The 20650-nt window shown below is 33.7% G+C and overlaps 1 protein-coding gene across 3 annotated transcripts in view; it reads right to left on the bottom strand.

Moving 5' to 3' along the window:
* The window catches only part of TPR (translocated promoter region, nuclear basket protein), a 62789-nt gene that overhangs the window by 38103 nt on the left and 4036 nt on the right, over positions 1-20650 (bottom strand). For all 3 annotated transcript variants that reach the window (XM_019952526.3, XM_019952527.3, XM_019952528.3), the window contains exons 4-20: positions 18705-18801; positions 17491-17594; positions 16989-17153; positions 11639-11731; positions 11120-11200; positions 10952-11039; positions 10077-10217; positions 9577-9668; positions 8951-9148; positions 6800-6907; positions 5579-5805; positions 4750-4913; positions 4173-4306; positions 3936-4084; positions 2753-2915; positions 1318-1452; positions 662-802 (exon numbers count right to left, since the gene is read on the bottom strand). In XM_019952526.3, coding sequence (XP_019808085.2) covers positions 662-802; positions 1318-1452; positions 2753-2915; positions 3936-4084; positions 4173-4306; positions 4750-4913; positions 5579-5805; positions 6800-6907; positions 8951-9148; positions 9577-9668; positions 10077-10217; positions 10952-11039; positions 11120-11200; positions 11639-11731; positions 16989-17153; positions 17491-17594; positions 18705-18801 — 2280 coding nt within the window. The remainder of the gene's footprint in view (positions 1-661; positions 803-1317; positions 1453-2752; positions 2916-3935; positions 4085-4172; positions 4307-4749; positions 4914-5578; positions 5806-6799; positions 6908-8950; positions 9149-9576; positions 9669-10076; positions 10218-10951; positions 11040-11119; positions 11201-11638; positions 11732-16988; positions 17154-17490; positions 17595-18704; positions 18802-20650) is intronic.

Raw genomic sequence — 20650 nt, 5'->3', positions numbered from 1 at the left:
GAGGCCCACAGGATTCCTGAATTGAGAACATAGAACTGAGAGTAGAAGAAGGCTAGTTTGAATTCATAAGACAATCAGAGAGAAGAGAGCTGCACTGAGTACTGTGATTTGCACAGGATCCCTCTTGAATATTCAGCAAAATTGTGATCAGTGCATGCCTATGAAATTACCCTAGACAGGGTAAAGAATCACCCAAAGAGACTGAATGAAGACTCTCTGGTGCTCAGAGAGAGTTATTAGGAATAAATAATGCCTGTTTCCAGCAACCTGACTGCAAAAGCTCTTAATTCACTGGGCACTGGGACTAGTAGTCAGGAAGATACTGGCTTGGTAGCAGTGAATAATTAGTTCTAAACTGAGCACTGCTTTGGGCCTGCCTAATAAATCGTAAAAAATATATTCAATAGAATCAAACTATTTTCAATGAACTTTACTGCATTCCAGAACAAAGTTCAAGATTTATAGAAATACAGAAATATCCAGCACCCAATAGGATAAAACCCAATCAAAAATTACTAAGCATACAAAAAGGCAAGACAAACTTACGAGTCTGTAAGAGATCTCTTCAAAACTATGCTTCAACATGAGATGACAGTTTATCTACACACCAGCTTAATTTTTAAACATAAACATTCTACAGAAATTCAGAACACAGACTCACATCTAGATTTCTAGTAAGTGTATGCCTTTGTTCCACCTCATTTTCCAACTTCTTCTTTAGATGGGATATCTCATGTTCCAGTTTTTCTATCTGGCTACTAAGCCTTTGTTTGGTTTCTGTTTCAGATCGTTCCAATATTCCCTAAGGTAAAAAAAGATTTTTGTTATACTTAAGAAAAAAGTAAACCCCCCCCCCCACCAAAAAGAAAACCCAAAGGCAATAGAAAATTATGGGAATACAACTCATTTCTACATGAAGAGGTTAATATCTAAAACATTTACCAAGAAGGTATTTGACATTATCCATACTAAAACATCTATTTAATAGGGAAAATAAAAACCATATTACCAACGGCCATTCAGATTTCTTGAAGTTTTAAAGACTATAAACCAAAGATTAAATCTTGTACACAATTAAACTGTACAGGACTCTAAATATAGACCTGAGGATTAAAACTGCCAATTGCATGGCTTCAGTCAGTTTTTTTTTTAATGTTTTATTTCGAATATTGACATCTTAATAAACTTCAAATTCAATGATCATAATGCATGACAAAAATGACATGAATTTTCTCATTAAGAAACCTGAGAAAATACAATGTCAAAATTGTTCAAATATAACTTAATTTTTCTACATGTCCTTTTTTATTTGGTTACCTGAATTGTTTGCAGATTAGTTAGCAGCAAGTTTTGCCCTCTTTGTTCAGCCAACAAAGATTCTCTTTGCTGAGAAAGACGAACTTCTGACAATTTAAGCATTTCCTTTTCCTTTTTCAAATTTTCTGCTCTTACCTTGAGGCAAATACAAGTTAAAGAAAAAATATTGAAAAGCAATGTGTCAAATGTAATAACACAGTTATAAAATTAAAATGATTCTTCATTACTACATATTTCTTAATGTTAGAAACTAACAGTAGAGACTACATCTCTTCACTATATAAGGAAATACAACTCTTAGTTTCATGTATTGAAATATGAAGCAAATATTGGAAATACTAATAGATCAAAGGAAAAAATCTTGCAATTACCACAAATACTTACACTATCTTTGCTCTAACAAATCAGACTTTAAAACAAACAATAAAAAAATCTAAAATGCCAGAGTGTAAGAGGCAAAACTGAAAAATTGTGCTATAGTCATACCTGCATACTATTAAATTATGCAAGTTTAGAATCTAAGCTTGGTTTCTAAGGATCTGTTTGAAAGTGCTGACTGATCTATTTAAACTTTTTTCCCCCATAAAGACTCTGAGTTTCATGGGATATAGGAGGGTTCGCTGAAAATCAATATCCTCAAATATTCATATTTTCAGGATGAGTCAAAAACTATCAATCATAAAACTTACTCCACCAGTTTGAAAAAGTGCTGCTGTCTAGTCTCCACAAAGGAGTGGGTACAAGACAAAAATGAAAGAATATAGCCAACAGAATTAGAAAAGCTAGGTTTTAAGTCCCAACCAACCCATCTCTCATCATGGCCCCAAAACAGGCAAATTACTTAGCTTCTGCGTCTGTTTCTCGATAGGCCAAATGGGGGACAACTGTACCTAGTTCATAAGTAATGATTAAAAAGTTGTAAGAGACAATTTTATAAAAAGTAAAGCATTGTATGAAAATTTATCTTCAAAGAATTTAGAATTTAGTTGAAAGTACTGTCAATTTCTGATTGACATTTATATTCATCATTCATTTCATCAATTATATTTTATTCATTGAAATTCAGAAATATAATTCAATGCTAATGAAATTTTTATACTGTCCTTTATTAGAAATAAGAATGGATAAAATATTCACCCACTGCCTTTGTTGTAACTAGAGCAACAGTGACTTACAAATTTATTTTGAAATGGAAAATCTGTAAGACAATCTTAGTCTAGACAAACAAACTTCTTTCCCTCTCCAGTTTTATTAGAAACAATCACCCAACTGATCTGATGGACAAGTGGATGCCTGGAAACTATTTGATAAGGACATGTAATTCACAAACCTCAAATATCTACATTACACCAACCAGTAAAAGCAAAGTAATAATTAAAAAACAAGTGTCAAATGCAACTTATAACGCAAGTGAGATGCTGGAAATTGGTCTCACTTCTGCAACAGCTAGCTTTTCATTAGCTCCTCTCAAATCTTGTGTCATTGTGTTGATGATCTGTTCCTGCTTTTGAGTTGCTGCAGTGAGTTTCTGATTTCTCTCGTGTAGGGATGTTATTTCTCGACGATATCCTTCAACATTATCTTGTAGCATTTCATAACTTATATGAAAAAAAAAAATTCCATAAGCAACTGAAGTACTATATCCTAGCTTAGTTCCTTGATTTTCACAAGAACTTAATTTTACATGATTAATAATATGAAAACAGTGGCTTGTGTAATAATGTAAAAACCTCCATTCTTTTTTCTAAATTCCACATTTAGCAGTCAAATTCAAATTCTAATTAAACACAGTATTTCATGCTGAATTAACTTTTTAATCTTACTCATTTACAAGTATTCTAATCATATTCAAAATAATGCCATATAATGTTGATACACGAGACACCCATCACTATACAGTATGCAATTTAAGATATTCACTCATGGTTAGTGATGGATTTTTGCCAGTCCTTTTTTTCTCTCTAAAATTCTTCATGTTATTTTCTTATGTGCTTGAAAGCTTAGAAAATGGCTGGCTAGAGCTATCAACATAGGAGAAAAAAAGGTGCTTTTATTGGGATATCAAACTGTTGGAATGTACAGAGACAACTTCTTGTCATATACTTACAAAAACAGTTTGACCATGTAGTATACAAAGAAATAAGTTTTCTCCTAACTTGATAAACTAACAAGTATTCAATGGCTCTGGTAATAACTATGGAATGAAATTTACCATTATTCCTTTGTTAAGTGACCAAGAAAGTGAATTTTCCCAAAATGAACTCGCTAGAGCCTGCTTCTCTTCTACCTAGACTAGAAAAGGCTGAATTTGCTCACAGTTCTCTTATCTTCCTTACTTAAAATAATTAAGTCCTATGGAAACAGTATCTTCTTTAATCTCAGGAAGGAAAAATAGCAACATTCCTTACATGAACTTCAACTTAACTAAATAACTACCTGGACTCCTTAGCAATATCCAGGAAAATCATTAACCAAAAGTAAAAAATGAACCCCTGTACATCTCATCCTGGATCAGAATCCACCAAAAAAAGTAACACTATTGCAAATTAACACTTGAATTTGATTCAACTGAAAACTAAGTATACCGTTTAGACTTAATTTTTGAAAAGAAAATTTACCGTTTAGAAGCAAAATCTAGCTGGGTAGAAATTTTGGTATTTTGTGATCGCAAATCTGTGACTTGCTCCTGAAGTTTCTCAAGCTGCTCATTCTGCATTTTTTCATTATCTGCCTTTTCTTTTTTGTAGTTCTCAAAAATTTCCTGCAACTAAATATTGGAGAAATTATTAGAAGATGATAGTCCATGTTCTCAAAAAACCTGACCCAAGATAAAGCTGTAAAGGTGGGGTCTTTACCTGTTTAAGGGCAGCCTTGGCTTCTATAGCCTCTGCTGACTCAATTACAGGTACTGGAGTAGGAGTGGAAACAGTCTGTGATGTACTTGAACGTTTTTGAGTTGACACAAGAGAACTATCATCTAAGCTTGAAGCTTCAGAAACGTAAAAAGAATGATGTAACATTTCTTCACAAAATACGTCATTACCAAAAAACAAGCTGACTCATTTAAATGAAATCATAAGATTATAGAAATTATGAGACAAAGAACCTACTAAACAATTTATTAAAGTTATTTATGACTTCTAGTTAAATAAAGGTAATTTTTGCAGATTAAATGTCAAAACATAACCAGAATAAACACTGTAATTCATTGCCTCTCAGATGCATATTTTTCAACAATGATCAGCATTTTTCTTACCTAATATATTTTAGAATTGATGACGTGCTATGATCACTCATATATGGTAGTCAAATTTGAAGTTAGCACTGTTAAAGTAGATACTAGTTATATTGCAAAATCCATTCCCTAAAATACATTTCAGAAATATTTCCCCAAAATACTTGGAAACTTTTAAGATACGTATAAAAACGTACCTTGTAAAGGAATGGTAACTCCTGTTGTCTGTGACAACAAAATACGGTACATATCACGCTGACGAACTATGGAATCAACAAGCTGCATTTGATGTCGTCGTGATTCACGGAGTTGTTCCAGTTCAGCGAGGGCGCTCTCAAGTTTGAGCTGAAGCTCAGTTATTCTGCAGGAAAAGAAATCAGTCTATTTCACAGGACTGAGATTGAGAGGCAGTCATAATTTCTATTGCAAATTGACTAAGCATTTTATCGCCTATCATTAAGCACAGTATTTTCATCTCTCTTATCCTTTCTTTCTTCTGCTGCTATTTTAAGAATCACTTTTAAAACCCCCACCATATAGGACACAGACACTCACCAACGTCATCTGAAAAATTTGTTTGCAAAAATTAAACCAATTCCACTGAGTCCAAACTCCAGTCTTCTTACTTTCATAGCCATTCTTCCTCCTCTAGTACCAAAACCATTTTTTCCCAAAAAATTCTTTACTGTAATTCCTTAAATATCTTCTCCATGAAGCCTGGCCTGTTCCCTAAAATCTAGGCTGGGTCTCATACCCTACGCTCCCATGGATAGGCTCATCTATTACAGCACTAATCACACTGAACTAAAATTATCTATTTATTGATCTTATTATCTATTTTATCTATTATCAGTCTCATCCACAAACTGAGGTCCCTGAGAGTAGAATTTTTGTTTTTTTGGGTATTGTTGCTCAGCTGTTTTTTTTCTCCTAAATCACTATATTCCCAATATCCAGCACTGTTAGGGGCACACAAAAGGTTTCAATAAATGTTTGCTGAATAAACCAAAGTAGTCTATTGCTTACTTGGATGAAGTTGTTTCTTGTTCTTCTCTTTCTCTGGTTTCCCCAAGTTCCCGAAGGGCCACTAAGAGACGTTGATTTTGCTGTTGAAGCTCTTCAATGTTTCTGTAAGATACTAGGTGCTGTGATATTACTTCAGATGAACTACTTATATCAGCAGAGCTTACTTCCTCATCACGGATTACATGGTTACCCCTCGCTTCTTCAAGTTCCATTAGAAGCACTCTAATCTAAAAAAGGGTTTTAATATGTTATCAAATAGTATTGGCTTTGATTCTGGAAATGTTTAGAAGAAAAGTAAAAATTTTCAAATGACAATGTTACTTTATGAACACTGTCAACTTAGTATTAAATTATCTTGAAAAACAAAACATCAAGCTTATCATTTTAGATATTAAGGCCTAAATAAAGAAAACCTTAATGGAAAAATTTATTTTTCACTTCTATGGACGTACGTAATGAAAACTACTATTTTTTTAAAAAACAGATTCCAGAAGCATGGTTCCATTTTTCTAAAACAAAGACCAAATAAAACACACAGAAATATATACCCATTTTGTGTGTGTGTGTGCGTGTATGCTTGCACTCGCATGCTTATATATGTATTATGTGGTGGGGCAGAAGGGGAGCATGGAAAATAGATGTTAATTTCATTCATGTGAAATTTTTATCTATGTTTGTGTGTACGTGTGTATACCCACACACAAATATTAGGGTAAAATATATGAACAAAACAGACCTACATTTCCAAACCTGTTCAGTTAAATAAAAAAGTGGTAGGGTAATGCATTTATAGATGCATATACAAAATGCATGATTTTATTTTAGTAAAAACAAAGAATGTTTACATATGTTTACATATGCTCTTGTGTATCTGTACATATAAGAAGACGTGAAAGAATACACCATTGGTGAAAGAATAACACCATTCTGTTAACTCTGGGACTTGGGCAGGGGAAGAAAACTTTTATTTACCTTTGAATTACTTCATTTATTACAACCAGTACCTTCAATTTGAAAATTTATCAAACACATAAGGAAAAGAGAAGGGGGAGCAGCTACGGGAAAACAATGACTAGGCTGCAATTCTGCTAGAGTGGTTTTCTTAGTTGATGAGAATTTCGTATGTGCTAGTTCTACCTTACATACCTGCAAACAGATTCAAACACTACTAGGCAGTCAGTTCAGGGAAAAAATACAGGAAAAGAAACAAAAAATTCTAACCTGTTGTGAAAGATCTTTTATTTGTACTTCCATTCTTTGATTGTCTCTTTCAAGCACAGATGAATGTTTATTGGCTTTATCTGTGTCCTCCTGCAATCGCTGAATCTCCTTTAAAATGAAAAGTCAAATGAAAATTGTTTTTCCTTCTAAGATCTATATAAATAGCAGTTACACAAACAACAAAAATATTCAGTGCTCAAATACCACAGTAATCAACTTATAAATAAAAAAATTCTATATAATATACTAGCCTCTAAAGAGAAATTTCTTAAAAATAGGAATACATGTATTTCTTAATATCTCAAATATTGCTCATTATAATGTTCATCAGTGTACGATAATGATGAGGAGTTCCCCCTAAGTTAACTGTGAACTACAATGTTACAGCCACACCAAATTCATAGTGTATTATCAAATGATATCAGAGAAATACTCTCAAAAGCTTCGTTACTAAGACAAAAACAAAGGACTGCATTACAATGATGATCATTATTATACTATCTGGTAATAAATGTTAAAAGTAAAAAATGTTGGGTAAGATGCATAAAAGACTTGGTTTTATTAAAAATGCATCAGGAATTAATTCTAAAGAAGCAGCAGCCAATGTAACAAGGCTGTTAAAAAAAGGAAAGAAATTACAGCATATTGCAGTGCTCTGTAAAGTTTAGCATCACAATATCATTAGGGATTTAGGGGCACAGTTTTAAGGAGCTTGATGTAAGCAAAAAATATCTTTGAAATCTTATGTTTTATCTCAAATTTATACAAAATTTGCTTCTTAATGTACTGTTTTCACATAATAATGTTTTACACACTATTCGAGTGAAAGATGGCTCATATTTTTCCTGGTGTTTAAAGTACCTCTGAGCACAGTGCCCTCAGGGAACATGGATAAACCAATTTCAGTTGATAAAATGAAGCAGGCAAATATTCATGAAAGATGGTAACGACACAAATCTACTGAGTTCAAACTGGGATAAATTAAGATGCCAAGGAAGGAAGTAATTTGGTTATAAAACTCTAAGAATCTAACAAATAAGCACCACAGAATCTAGACTGGACATGATGTATGTTATGGACAGAAGATTCAGCTATGAAAAACATACAGAAATTATCTTTAAAGTCTTCAGCAGTTATGAAAAATGTCTGTGTTTATTACTGTGCCTGTATGTTAGTGATGAATTAACAAATAGGTTTCCCCCACAATGAACAGCTGCTATTATCTAATTTTTAAGCCCCTCTACTTTACTACCTCCTTCAGACAATAAGCTCCAAGCAAAATGCTCACTCTCAACAGTGAGAAAGTCAAGTAGATCCAAAGGATCTCTTTTTAAACCACATCAAACCACATATTTAAACTGACATCTAAATTGTAATAACAACAGCAACAAAATTTAAGGTGAATTAAGGATACAATTTATTTATACAATATATTTATACTCTCAAAAAAAAATTATCAGTTTAGATACAAGTTGATTTAACTGATTTTCCCCAATAAAACTTGCTTAATAAATCTTGAAGATTTCTCAGTAATAACAGTTGTATCCTAAAAACAACATTATCAGCATATAAATACTCTTTTTAAACCATTACCTATTAAAAAGGAATCTTAAGAGGTAAAGAATATTTACAAACTTCTTTAGTACTTCTAATATGCAAAGGAACAGTAACAAAATAATGTATATAAAGATTTGCCAAATTGTGAAACGATATTTAAAAAAAGGAATTCTTTTCAATGGTAAGTCAAACAATATTATCATTTCTAGACAGAATATCAGAATTGCCTGACAAAAAATGACTATTGCTAAATTTAGAAAGGTTCTATTAACAGAGATTGTTATTTTAATCTGAAGAGTAGCCCAGGGAGATTTGGCTATTTATCATCCACTAGAGAACCCTACAGAAATCATCCCAAATGTCTTAAAAAATGCTAAAGGTTTTCAATGTTAGCTGAATAAAGATAAAACATTTTGCAATTACAGATGTTTAATAATGTAATGACAAGTTCTAAAATATATAATTACCCTATCACTGAAAAAGTGGTTAGCCTTTTAACTTAAATTCTTTAATTCTAAGAAAGAACTACCCTATCTAGTAAATGGTTTCTCATATGTATTTTTTCTACAGTTAAAATTTAGGAATGGAACCAACCTTCATAGCTTGTTCAAGCTTAACAGATAAACTTGCCACAGCTTTCTGGGCACGTTCATACTCCTCACGTTGGCGTTTCAAAATTGGTGCTTTGGCTTCAACTTCTTTCACTATTTCATCTAGATACTTATTAATTCTTTTGTTCTCTAGTTTCTCCAAAAGCAGCTGATCCTGAGTTTCCACATAAGCATTATACAGCTGAAAGAAGAAGAGGGGTCATTTCAAACCTAAGCATAACAGATATACACAGTTTGTCTAGCTTCTTCATAAACATTCATTAGCAATTACACAAGATGGAAATGTTTACTGTATGTTACACAGAACCAGGAACCAAGAAAGCCTTTCCTGGGGACTTCCCTGGTGGCACAGTGGTTAAGACTCCACGCTCCCAAAACAGGGGGCGCACATTCGATCCCAGGTCCGGGGACCAAGAGTTTGCATGCCACAACTAAGGAGCCCATGAGGCACAACTAAAAACAAACAAACAAAAAAAGTAAGAAAGCTTTCCCTAAAACGATCCGTTAATCACTAGGCAATTTTAAGAATAATTTTTCTGGGGCATAAGTGTCAGAGAGATGTGAACACTTTTGCTGAAGGAAAATAACAAGATTTAATACCATTTTTACCTCAGTTAGCTTCATGCCAGGTTTCACTATCTTAGCTACGGCTGCTGCAGTAGGAGACATGGCTGCAAGCTCTTCTTCAGACAAGATGGCCCCTGAGCCAACACACAGAAATCGAGTATATTTTTGTAAAATTTCAAAGTAAAGCCACTAATATTTCTTACAAGTAAAAGTGATACCTACTGTACATTACATATAAATTCCTATGAAGACTATATAAAATATGACAAGTAACACAATTCTAAAAACCATGCAGTAATTATAGTTAAAACTATTCTGGAAATTGACACACAATTATGTGTGATCAAATGGTACTTATACCTAACAATACAATAAAGATACAGATAAAGTAATGCGGAACTAAAAATAAATAAATTGTAATGCTATAACTTAATGAGTTTCCTACATCACAACATGACAAACACTATTAGTGAAGTTAAGTGAGGACTATGTAGGGAAGTTCTAGTATTTCAAACCTTTAATAAGCATCTATTAATCCATACCTTTACGTTTTGTGGCAGAAAGCAGGTCATTTGCATTCTCTAATTCCTTCTCTAATTTCCTTATTTTCTCAAGCATTTCTTTTTCCATTTGATCTTTAGATTCCTCTACTTCTAGAAGATGATCTTGTATTGCTTTATTGGCTAAAAACATTTTTAGAGACAGAATAATCAAGCACATAATTAAAATCTTTAAGTTACAGAATGTAACAGAATAGTCAGCACACAATATTAAATTCTACAGAGGCTGTGGTTGACAGTTATTACCCACTGGAAGCTCTTGATGTACTTATAATTCCTGAGGTGTCCTGGCCTAGTCAATCTATTTCTCCTTTTGATGTCCCTTTTATAAGAGGGGAAAATAGGGGAACTCAAATTATAAAAAAAGTGGCTCTAAGTGTCTCTTTGGTTTTAATCTGATCTTAGATGTCTAGAACATAGGAAATGCCTGGAAAAGATCATACATAAATAACTTACATTAAAAAAAAGCAGGAATATATGAAATCAACGACTTTAAAATACATTATAACTTAAAAAGTAAGGCTTATTTATGGATTAAGAGAGTACCCAAACTATAAACCTATATGTATTTATCAAAGGAAACGTTTCAAAAATGGAAGAAAAATTTCCTATTACAATCAGAATATATATATAAGGTTATCAAATGAAAGAAACAGAAAAATGTTAGCTACTTAAATTTTCAAATATTTGCTGAAAATAGAATTTAAAATTTCTTGAACTAAGGATCTTTCTTCTGTATCAAATTTTGTCCCTAATAAGGTATCTGACCTCCAAATCCAAAAATCTACAGAAGGGTAAAGAAAACAGTACCTTCTATCTAAAAACAAAATAATCTTCCCATAATTGGAAAGTCTTACCTTCTCCAGCTTCCTTCAAAAGTTTGTGTAATTCATCCACTGCTCGGGTCAGTTCATTGCTCTTTGCCTCTGAATCATCAGCAGCACTCTAAAATTTAATCTTAAAAAAGTTACCCAACATCCAATAATGCAACATTAGGACACTAAAGCATATGGTACGGTACCTACCTTGTAAAGATTAGAGAGTTTTATGTGAGCATTTAATTCATTGTGGAATTTCTCTTCCATACTGGCCTGCTGTTCCTTGGCCTGAGGGGGAAAAAAAAAGTCAACACCAAAAACCAAATTAGAACAGTCTGATTTGAACTGAATTTAGAATGCTTATCAAATGCCAAGATAAAAAATTCAGTTTTGAAAGTAAAGAGATGAAGACTAAAACACTAAAATTAAAATCAGTTGTCATTATAGAGATAAATTATCTTAAGGATAACATGTTAATGATATTTTTATCTTAAAGTAGGATATTTAAATGTCATTAAAATTAACCATACTCGTTTTTAGACAGTACTTTGGATACTGTATGTAACTGATTCTAGCAATTTTAGCCTAGTTACATCCTATGAAAGTGCCCTGGCCATTTTGTGGTGCCAGGAATGGTTCAAAATATGAAATCATTTTATAAATCAATAGCTTCCTAAGTGTTACAATATTTTTGTAAAAGAGACATTTTAAACTGGTCAACTACACCTCTTTCAGTTTGGTCAACAGATCCTCTACATGCTTTTGAAGATTCTCATTTGATGTTTTCAAGCCATTCATCTGTTCTTCCATTCTAGAAACCTAGAAACAAAGAAGTAGAGTTGGTTGCGGGGAAGGATGTTGTATTAACTGAAATTAATTTGGTATAAAGCTGCCAAGTACCAGGACTGAGTGAGCCAGAGCCCCCTAATCAGCTGCTACTTTAACCCTGTCTCGTCTGGGTGGGGAACAGACGCCCGCAGGCTACCTACACACAGAGGTGGGTCCAAATCCAAAGCTGAACCCCAGGAGCTGTGCGAACAAAGAAGAGAAAGGGAAATTTCTCCCAGCAGCCTCAGGAGCAGCGGATTAAAGCTCCACAATCAACTTGATGTACCCTGCATCTGTGGAATACCTGAATGGACAACGAATCATCCCAAAATTGAGGCAGTGGACATTGAGAGTAATTGTAGACTTGGGGTTTGCTTTCTGCATCTAATTTGTTTCTGGTTTTATGTTTATCTTAGTTTAATATTTAGAACTTATTATCATTGGTAGATTTGTTTACTGATTTGGTTGCCCTCTCCCTTTTTTTTTTGTATATATATATTTTTCCTTTTTCTCTTCTTGTGAGTGTGTGTGTATGCTTCTTTTGTGATTTTGTCTGTATAGCTTTGCTTTTGCCATTTATCCTAGGGTTCTGTCTATTTTCTTTCTTTTTTTTTTTTGGTATAGTTTTTAGCACTTGTTATCATTGGTGGATTTGTTTATTGGTTTCATTGCTCTCTTCTTTCCTTTTTTATTTTTTACTTTCAGTATTTTTTTTTGTTATTTATCTTAATAACTTATTTTAATTTAATTAATTTATTTTTCTTTCTTTCTTCCTTTCTTTTTTTTTTCCTCCCTTTTCTTCTGAGCTGTGTGGATGACAGGGTCTTGGTGCTCCGGCCGGTGTCAAGCGTGAGCCTCTGAGGTGGGAGAACCGAGTTCAGAACATTGGTCCACCAGAGACCTCCCGGCCCCACGTAATATCAAATGGTGAAAGCTCTCCCAGAGATCTCCATCTCAGTGCTAAGACCTAGCTCCACTCAACAAATAGCAAGCTCCAGTGCTGGACACCCCATGCCAAACAACTAGTAAGAAAGGAACACAACGCCACCCATTAGCAGAGAGGCTGACTAAAATCATAATAAGCTCACAGACACCCCAAAACATACCACCAGATGCAGTCCTGCCCACCAGAAAGACAAGATCCAGCCTCATCCACCAGAACACAGACACCAGTCCACTCCACCAGGAAGCCCACACAACCTAAAGAACCAACGTTACACACTAGGGGCAGACACGAAAAACAACAGGAATTACAAACCTGCAGCTTGCGAAAAGGACACCACAAACACAGTAAGTTAAGCAAAATGAGAAGACAGAGAAACACAGGGTAGATGACGGAGCAAGCAAAACCCACCAGACCAAACAAATGAAGAGGAAATAGGCAGTCTACCTGAAAAAGAATTCACAGTAATGTTAGTAAAGATGATCCAAAATCTTGGAAATAGAATGAAGAAAATACAAGAAACGTTTCACAAGGACCAAGAAGAACTAAAGAGCAAACAATGATGAACAACACAATAAATGAAATTTAAAATTCTCTATAAGGAATCAATAGCAGAATAACTGCGGCAGAAGAACAGATAAGTGACCTGGAAGATAAAATAGAGGAAATAACTACTGCAGAGCAGAATAAAGAAAACAATGAAAAGAATTGAGGACAGTCTCAGAGACCTATGGGACAACATGAAATTCATCAACATTCAAATTATAGGAGTCCCAGAAGAAGAAGAGATAAAAAAAGGGACTGAGAAAATATTTAAAGAGATGATAGTTGAAAACTGCCCTAACATGGGAAAGGAAATACTGAATAAACTCCAGGAAGCCAGAGAGTTCCATAAAGGATAAATCCAAAGAGAATCACGCCAAGACACATACTAATCAAACTATCAAAAACTAAATACAAAGAAAAAATATTAAAAGCAGCAAGGGAAAAGCAACAAATAACATACAAGGGAATCTCCATAAGGTTAACAGCTGATTTCTCAGCAGAAACTCTGCAAACCAAAAGGTGTGGCAGGATCTATTTAAAATGACAAATCGGAAAAAACTACAATCAAGATTACCCTACCCAGCAAGGATCTCATTCAGATTCAACGGAGAAATTAAAACCTTTACAGACAAGCAAAAGCTAAGCGAATTCAGCACCACCAAACCAGCTTTACAACAAATGCTAAAGGAACTTCTATAGGCAGGAAACACAAAAAAAGGAAAAGACCTACAAAACAAACCCAAAACAATTAAGAAAATGGTAACAGAAACATACATATCGATAATTACCTTAAATGTAAATGGATTAAATGCTCCAACCATAAGACACAGACTGGCTGAATGGATACAGAAACAAAACCAGTATATATGCTGTCTACAAGAGACCCACTTCAGACCTAGGGACACATACAGACTGAAAGTGAGGGGATGGAAAAAGATATTCCATGCAAATGGAAATCAAAAGAAAGCGGGAGTAGCAATTCCAATATCACACAAAATAGACTTTAAAATAAAGCCTATTATAGGAGACATAGAAGGGCACTACATAATGATGAAGGGATCAACCCAAGAAGAAGATATAACAATTGTAAATATTTATGCACCCAACATAGGAACACGTACATACATAAGGCAAATGCTAACAGCCATAGAAGGGGAAATTGACAGTAACAGAATCATGGTAGGGGACATTAACACCCCACTTTCACCAACGGACAGATCATCTAAGATGAAAATAAATAAGGAAACACAAGCTTTAAATGATACATTAAATAAGATGGACTTAATTGATATTTATAGGACATTCCATCCAAAAACAACAGAATACACTTTCTTCTCAAGTGCTCATGGAACATTCTCCAGGATAGATCATATATTCGGTCACAAAGCAAGCCTTGGTAAAGGCTCTGTGACTTCAGACTATAATACAAAGCTACAGTAATCAAGACAGTATGGTAGTGGCACAAAAAGAGAAATACAGATCAATGGAACAGGATAGAAAGCCCAGAGATAAACCCACGCACGTATGGTCACCTTATCTTTGATAAAGGAGGCAAGAATATAATGGAGAAAAGACAGCCCCTTCAATAAGTGGTGCTGGGAAAACTAGACAGCTACATGTAAAGGAATGAAATTAGAACACTCCCTAACACCATACACAAAAATAAACTCAAAATGGATTGGAGACCTAAATGTAAGGCCAGACACTATCAAACTCTTAGAGGAAACCATAGGCAGAACGCTCTATGACATAAATCACAGCAAGATCCCTTTTGACCCACCTCTTAGAGAAATGGAAATAAAAACAAAAATAAACAAATGGGACCTAATGAAACTTCAAAGCTTTTGCACAGCAAAGGAAACCATAAAAAATATGAAAAGATAACCCTCAAAATGGGAGAAAATATCTGCAAACGAAGAAATGGACAAATGATTAATCTCCAAAATACACAAGCAGCTCATGCAGCTCAATATTAATAAAACAAACAACCCAATCCAAAAATGGGCAGAAGACCTAAATAGACATTTCTCCAAAGAAGATATACAGATTGCCAACACACACATGAAAGGATGCTCAACATCACTAATCGTTAGAGAAATGCATATCAAAACTACAATGAGATATCATCTCACACCAGTCAGAATGGCCACCATCAAAAAATCTACAAACAATAAATGCTGGAGAGGGTGTGGAGAAAAGGGAATCCTGTTGCACTGTTGGTGGGAATGTAAACTGATACAGCCACTATGGAGAACAGTATGGAGGTTTCTGAAAAAACTAAAAATAGAACTAACATATGACCCTGAAATCCCACTACTGGGCATATACCCTGAGAAAACCATAATTCAAAAAGAATCATGTACTACAATGTTCATTGCAGCTCTATTTACAGTAGCCAGGACATGGAAGCAACCTAAGTGTCCATCGACAGATGAATGGATAAAGAAGATGTGGCACATATATACAATGGAATATTACTCAGCCATATAAAGAAATGAAACTGAGTTATTTCTAGTAAGGTGGATGGACCTAGAGTCAGTCATACAGAGTGAAGCAAGTGAGAAAGAAAAAAACAAATACCGTATGCTAAAACATATATATGGAATCTAAAAAAAAAAAAGAAAATATGGTTCTGAAGAACCTAAGCGCAGGACAGGAATAAAGACGCAGATGTAGAAAATGGACTTGAGGACACGGGGAGGGGGAGGGTAAGCTGGGAGAAAGTGAGAGAGTGGCATGGATATATATACACTACCAAATGTAAAATAGATAGCTAGTGGGAAGCAGGCGCGTAACACAGGGAGATCAGCTTGGTGTTTTGTGACCACCTAGACGGGTGGGATAGGGAGGGTGGGAGGGAGACGCAAGAGGGAGGAGATATGGGGATATGTGTATACGTATAGCTGATACACTCTGTTATACAGCAGAAACTAACACACAATTATAAAGCAATTATACTCCAATAAAGATGTTAAAAATAAATAAATAAAGTTTAGCTGCCAAGTAAAAGCAAAATAATCCCCCACACCCAAAAAAGCATTTTACATAAAATATGAATGTTTAAGAAAATGAAAAATAGCTCACAGAACAACATGTTTAGTTTTAGCTCAGAGAAACTCACCACCACTTCTTAAACATGTGCCTTAGGAAGGACACACCATTAGACAGTAGATAGTATGAAAATTCATCCAAGGATATGTAAGTTCTTTATTTAAATGCAAGTCAGAAAGAGAAAACAAATATTGTATATTAACGCATACATGTAGAATCTAGAAAAATAGTACCGATGAACCTATATCCAGGGCAGGAATGTAGAGAATGGATATGTGGACACAGTGGGGGAAGCGGAGGGTGGATGAACTGGGAGATTAGGTTTGACATAAATACACTACCATGTGTAAAAAAGAGAGCTAGTGGCAACCTGCTGTATAGCTCAGGGAACTCAGCTCAGTGCTCTGTGATAATCTAGATGGGTGGGATGGGGGATGGGAGGGAGGTCCAAGAGGAAATATGTATACATATAGCTGATTCACTTCATTGTACAGTAGAAACTAACACAGCATTGTAAATCAATTATAATCTGATAAAAAAAAATGTAACTGGTTAATTTCCTAGGCCAAATGTTTATGAGTTATGTCCTTCACATTGACCCTTAATCTTACAATATATTTAATTTGGTACTCCACTGAATAAATTTGTATAAGCTGGCACACAAATGTAAACTGTAACTAACATAAAGATACAATTTTACTAAATTACCTCCTCTTTTTTGTTTTCAAGATTACATTTAAGCTCAAGAATTTCATTTCCTTTATCTCTTCCGAGAGCCAGAAGTTCATCAGTTTTGGTCTTCAACTCTGTATTCAGCCAAGTATTCTGATTATGTAACAACTCCTTTTCTTGCTCCAAGCGTTTTTCTCGATACTAAGGAAATCCAAGAAAAAAAGGTTTACAGTTAAATATAGTATATGGTTATTCAAAAGATTTTGTGTATAGCTAAGGTACACAAGCAGAACTTTTACAACAGAAATAAGTATTTGCATGGACTCTTAACAGAAAAGAGAATCAGGTAAGAACAATATGAAACAAACATCATATAAGCAAAACAGTTCAATTAAAATTGTCTTAAAACTTAATTCCTTGATATTAAAAAAATAGCTTTTAATTCATTTATAGATAACTTGCTTATATTTAAAATTTAATTTAGGTGAGTTTTAATCAAAAGTTGTATTCTATGCATTAGAAATTGTTTGTTTCTCACCTTAACAGAAACATCAGAAGCTTGCAGTTCATCGAATTTTAACTGAAGCTCACCCTTTGTTGCATTGCTTTCTTTAAGTTTTTCACTTAGACGTTTAACATCCTCTAGAAAGGTCAGAAGAGAATGTGAAAATGACTAATGAATGGTCAGAGGAACCAAACATCAAAAATGCATCTCTAGGAATACAAACATTTATATAAGTAGTTCTCAACTCTTCTATTTTAACTTGTTTCTGCCATACTTAATCACAAATTTAATTTTAACAAATAGATGATGAAGTCAAATTCATGCATCCAACCAAGCATGTAAATTATACTCGTTATCTTATTTTAAATGCAGTATCTAAAGCTAAATATACAATATTAACATTAATTCCCTCATATTAACCAAAAGTCTATTAAAATTTCACAAATTAGCCATTTCTTAAGTTAAAAAGCAATGATACATATTAAAACCTTACATTCAAAACAGCAGGAATATACATACTTAATTATTTTTGTATTCCTTACATGAAGGTTTTTATGAAAAAATTTAATTTTACTTACCCACTAGCTGATCAAAATCATCAACAAATACTTTGAATTAATTTTTCTGAGAATAGTTACTAATTGACTATTATTGTACAGTAACATAAGTATTTGAAAATTCTTCCTTCAGTAGAAATAAAAATTCTGAAAAATCTTATAAAAAGGAACCAAAGGGAACTGGATACCACTAAACTGCTTAAGAGTCACATTCACTTGAATACATCAACTGTATTACATATTATATTCTATGTCTAAATATCTTATATTCTTGCTTCCTAATTCTTTCAGCCTGTGCTTTTAAATACGGGCTCTCCTTTTAGGTTCTTATATTGAATGCTTGTGGACAGCTTATACCAGCAAGTGCGTCTGTATCAAAAGGAGTTCAGCCTCTACAACTGAACATCTGAACAGTTTCCAATTTGATACTATAAATAATACTGTAGTTCATAAACCTTGGTCCAAATTCCTTCAGATGTTTTTCATTTGTGTACTTGTCTATAGACACCTCTTTAAGGGCTCAGAATGATCTAGAGATAAATGAGTAGGAGAAACAACAGGATATTACTCTGAACTCTATTCTGAGCTATGACAAACACCAGCTAATAGAAATGGACTGGGGATTAAATCTCAGCACTGTTAGAAGAGAAAGAAAAGAGTGAAGTTAGAGACTAAGGTCCTTTTTCATACCTGTTAAATATTCAAGTTCTTGAGATAGTCTCTCATTGGTTCTAATTAAGTCTCTTTTCTCAGCTTCTAATTCTTCCTTTGTCCTTGTAAACTGGCTCTGTCATATAAAGGAGTTAGCATAAAACATTTAAATAAGAAAATCAAGTTGATCAAATATATAGAAATGAACATGGAATTGGCACCTTAGTTAACATTAGCAGTGGTTTAAAAATGGTTGGTTTTCTTACTTATGGCTTATACATAAAAATGTTTAAAAACTACCCATAATCTCAACACTTCTGTTCATATTTTGGGTTTTTAAAAATTATTCTTCCTAGACTCACAAAAAAATTTCCCATGTCACTTTTTAATCACTTGAAAGTGTCATATAATTATATAATTACTTCAACAAGCCTTTATAAGAAACTTAATTTACTTCTAATTTTTGCTGTTATAAAATAAAACTTTAATGAATATCACTGCACCTTGGCTCAAATTATTTCTCAAGAAAGATCCCCAGAAACAGAATTATTTAAAACTCTTAATATATTTTGTCAAATTGCTTTGCAGCAAGACAACGGCAATTTATAGGCTTTTCTTGAAGTCATAATTGCCAATCTGAAGCCACTTATGCCAGAAGTGAAGATTATGCTTTTAAAAAAAAAAAAAAAGGAGAAACAAAAAAATCAGTGTTAACATGGGGAGGTGAAAAATAATTACATTGTTGCGTTATCTGCATTTTTCTGATTACAAGTGAAGTAGGATAATATTTCATATTGCTATTGGCTATTTGTACAGCTTCCTGTCTGGTTTTAAAAACCTTTGCCCATTTCCCCCTTTGAATAATTTTTCTTATAATTTGAAAGTGGTCATGTATTAAGGATATATATAGTCATATTTTTATTGAGAAAATACTTTCTATGATTTATTTGCTTTTTAATTCTTTTTTTTTTTTAACATCTTTATTGGGGTATAATTGCTTTACAATGGTGTGTTAGTTTCTGCTCTACAACAAAGTGAATCAGTTATACATATACATATGTTCCCATATCTTTTCCCTCCCGCGTCTCCCTCCCTCCCACCCTCCCTATCCCACCCCTCCAGGCTGTCACAAAGCACCGAGCCAATATCCCTGTGCCATGCAGCTGCTTCCCACTAGCTATCTACCTTACTACGTTTGTTAGTGTGTATATGTCCATGACTCTCTCTCGCCCTGTCACAGCTCACCCTTCCCCCTCCCCATAACCTCAAGTCCGTTCTCTAGGAGGTCTGCATCTTTATTTGATTCTTTTTATGTAGAAAATTTAAAATTTCTATTGGATCAAGTCTATCACTCTTTCCCACTATAAGTGTCTTCCATATATCAAATATCTTTTAACCTCAAATCAAACGCAAATTTTTAAAAAGCAATGGCAAGAGTCTAAAGGTCTATCTGATCAAAGAATCATTGGGTATGACCACTTTATTAAACAAACTGGCCCGCAATCCTTGTAATCATATTCAATCTGTTATTCTTAATCACTACTCTAAGGAAATGATTACCAATGTGGATTCACACATATCCCCAACTGTATCACAATACTTGAAATAATGCCTAGGCAATAGTAAGCATTAAATACATAATTTCTAAAAGAATGGAAGGAAGATAGGTAGGTAAGTGGGTGGATAGACAGCCAGATGGATCTATGAATATCTACCCTACTTACAGATTTATGGCACTTATAATGCAAAAAATTTTTTTTTAAATCATGACTTAAGAGCTACACAGCTAAAAGCAAGTGTTTTTTTATATCAAGAACTTACATATTCTAACAAGTAAAAGGAATATACAATCAATCATTAAAACATAAAATCCTATTAAGGAATTTATGTATATACATTTTTGTTAGTAGCTTCTCCTAACTGAACATATTTCATCTTCCCACTGACTAAATAACCAATAAGCACAATCAGAATAGAAAACTTCC

Source organism: Tursiops truncatus, chromosome 1 (genome assembly GCF_011762595.2).
Source record: "Tursiops truncatus isolate mTurTru1 chromosome 1, mTurTru1.mat.Y, whole genome shotgun sequence".
NCBI classification, from domain to species: Eukaryota; Metazoa; Chordata; class Mammalia; order Artiodactyla; family Delphinidae; genus Tursiops; species Tursiops truncatus.
The sequence above is the reverse complement of the archived record's forward strand: the minus strand, read 5'-3'. Positions and strand labels throughout refer to the sequence as shown.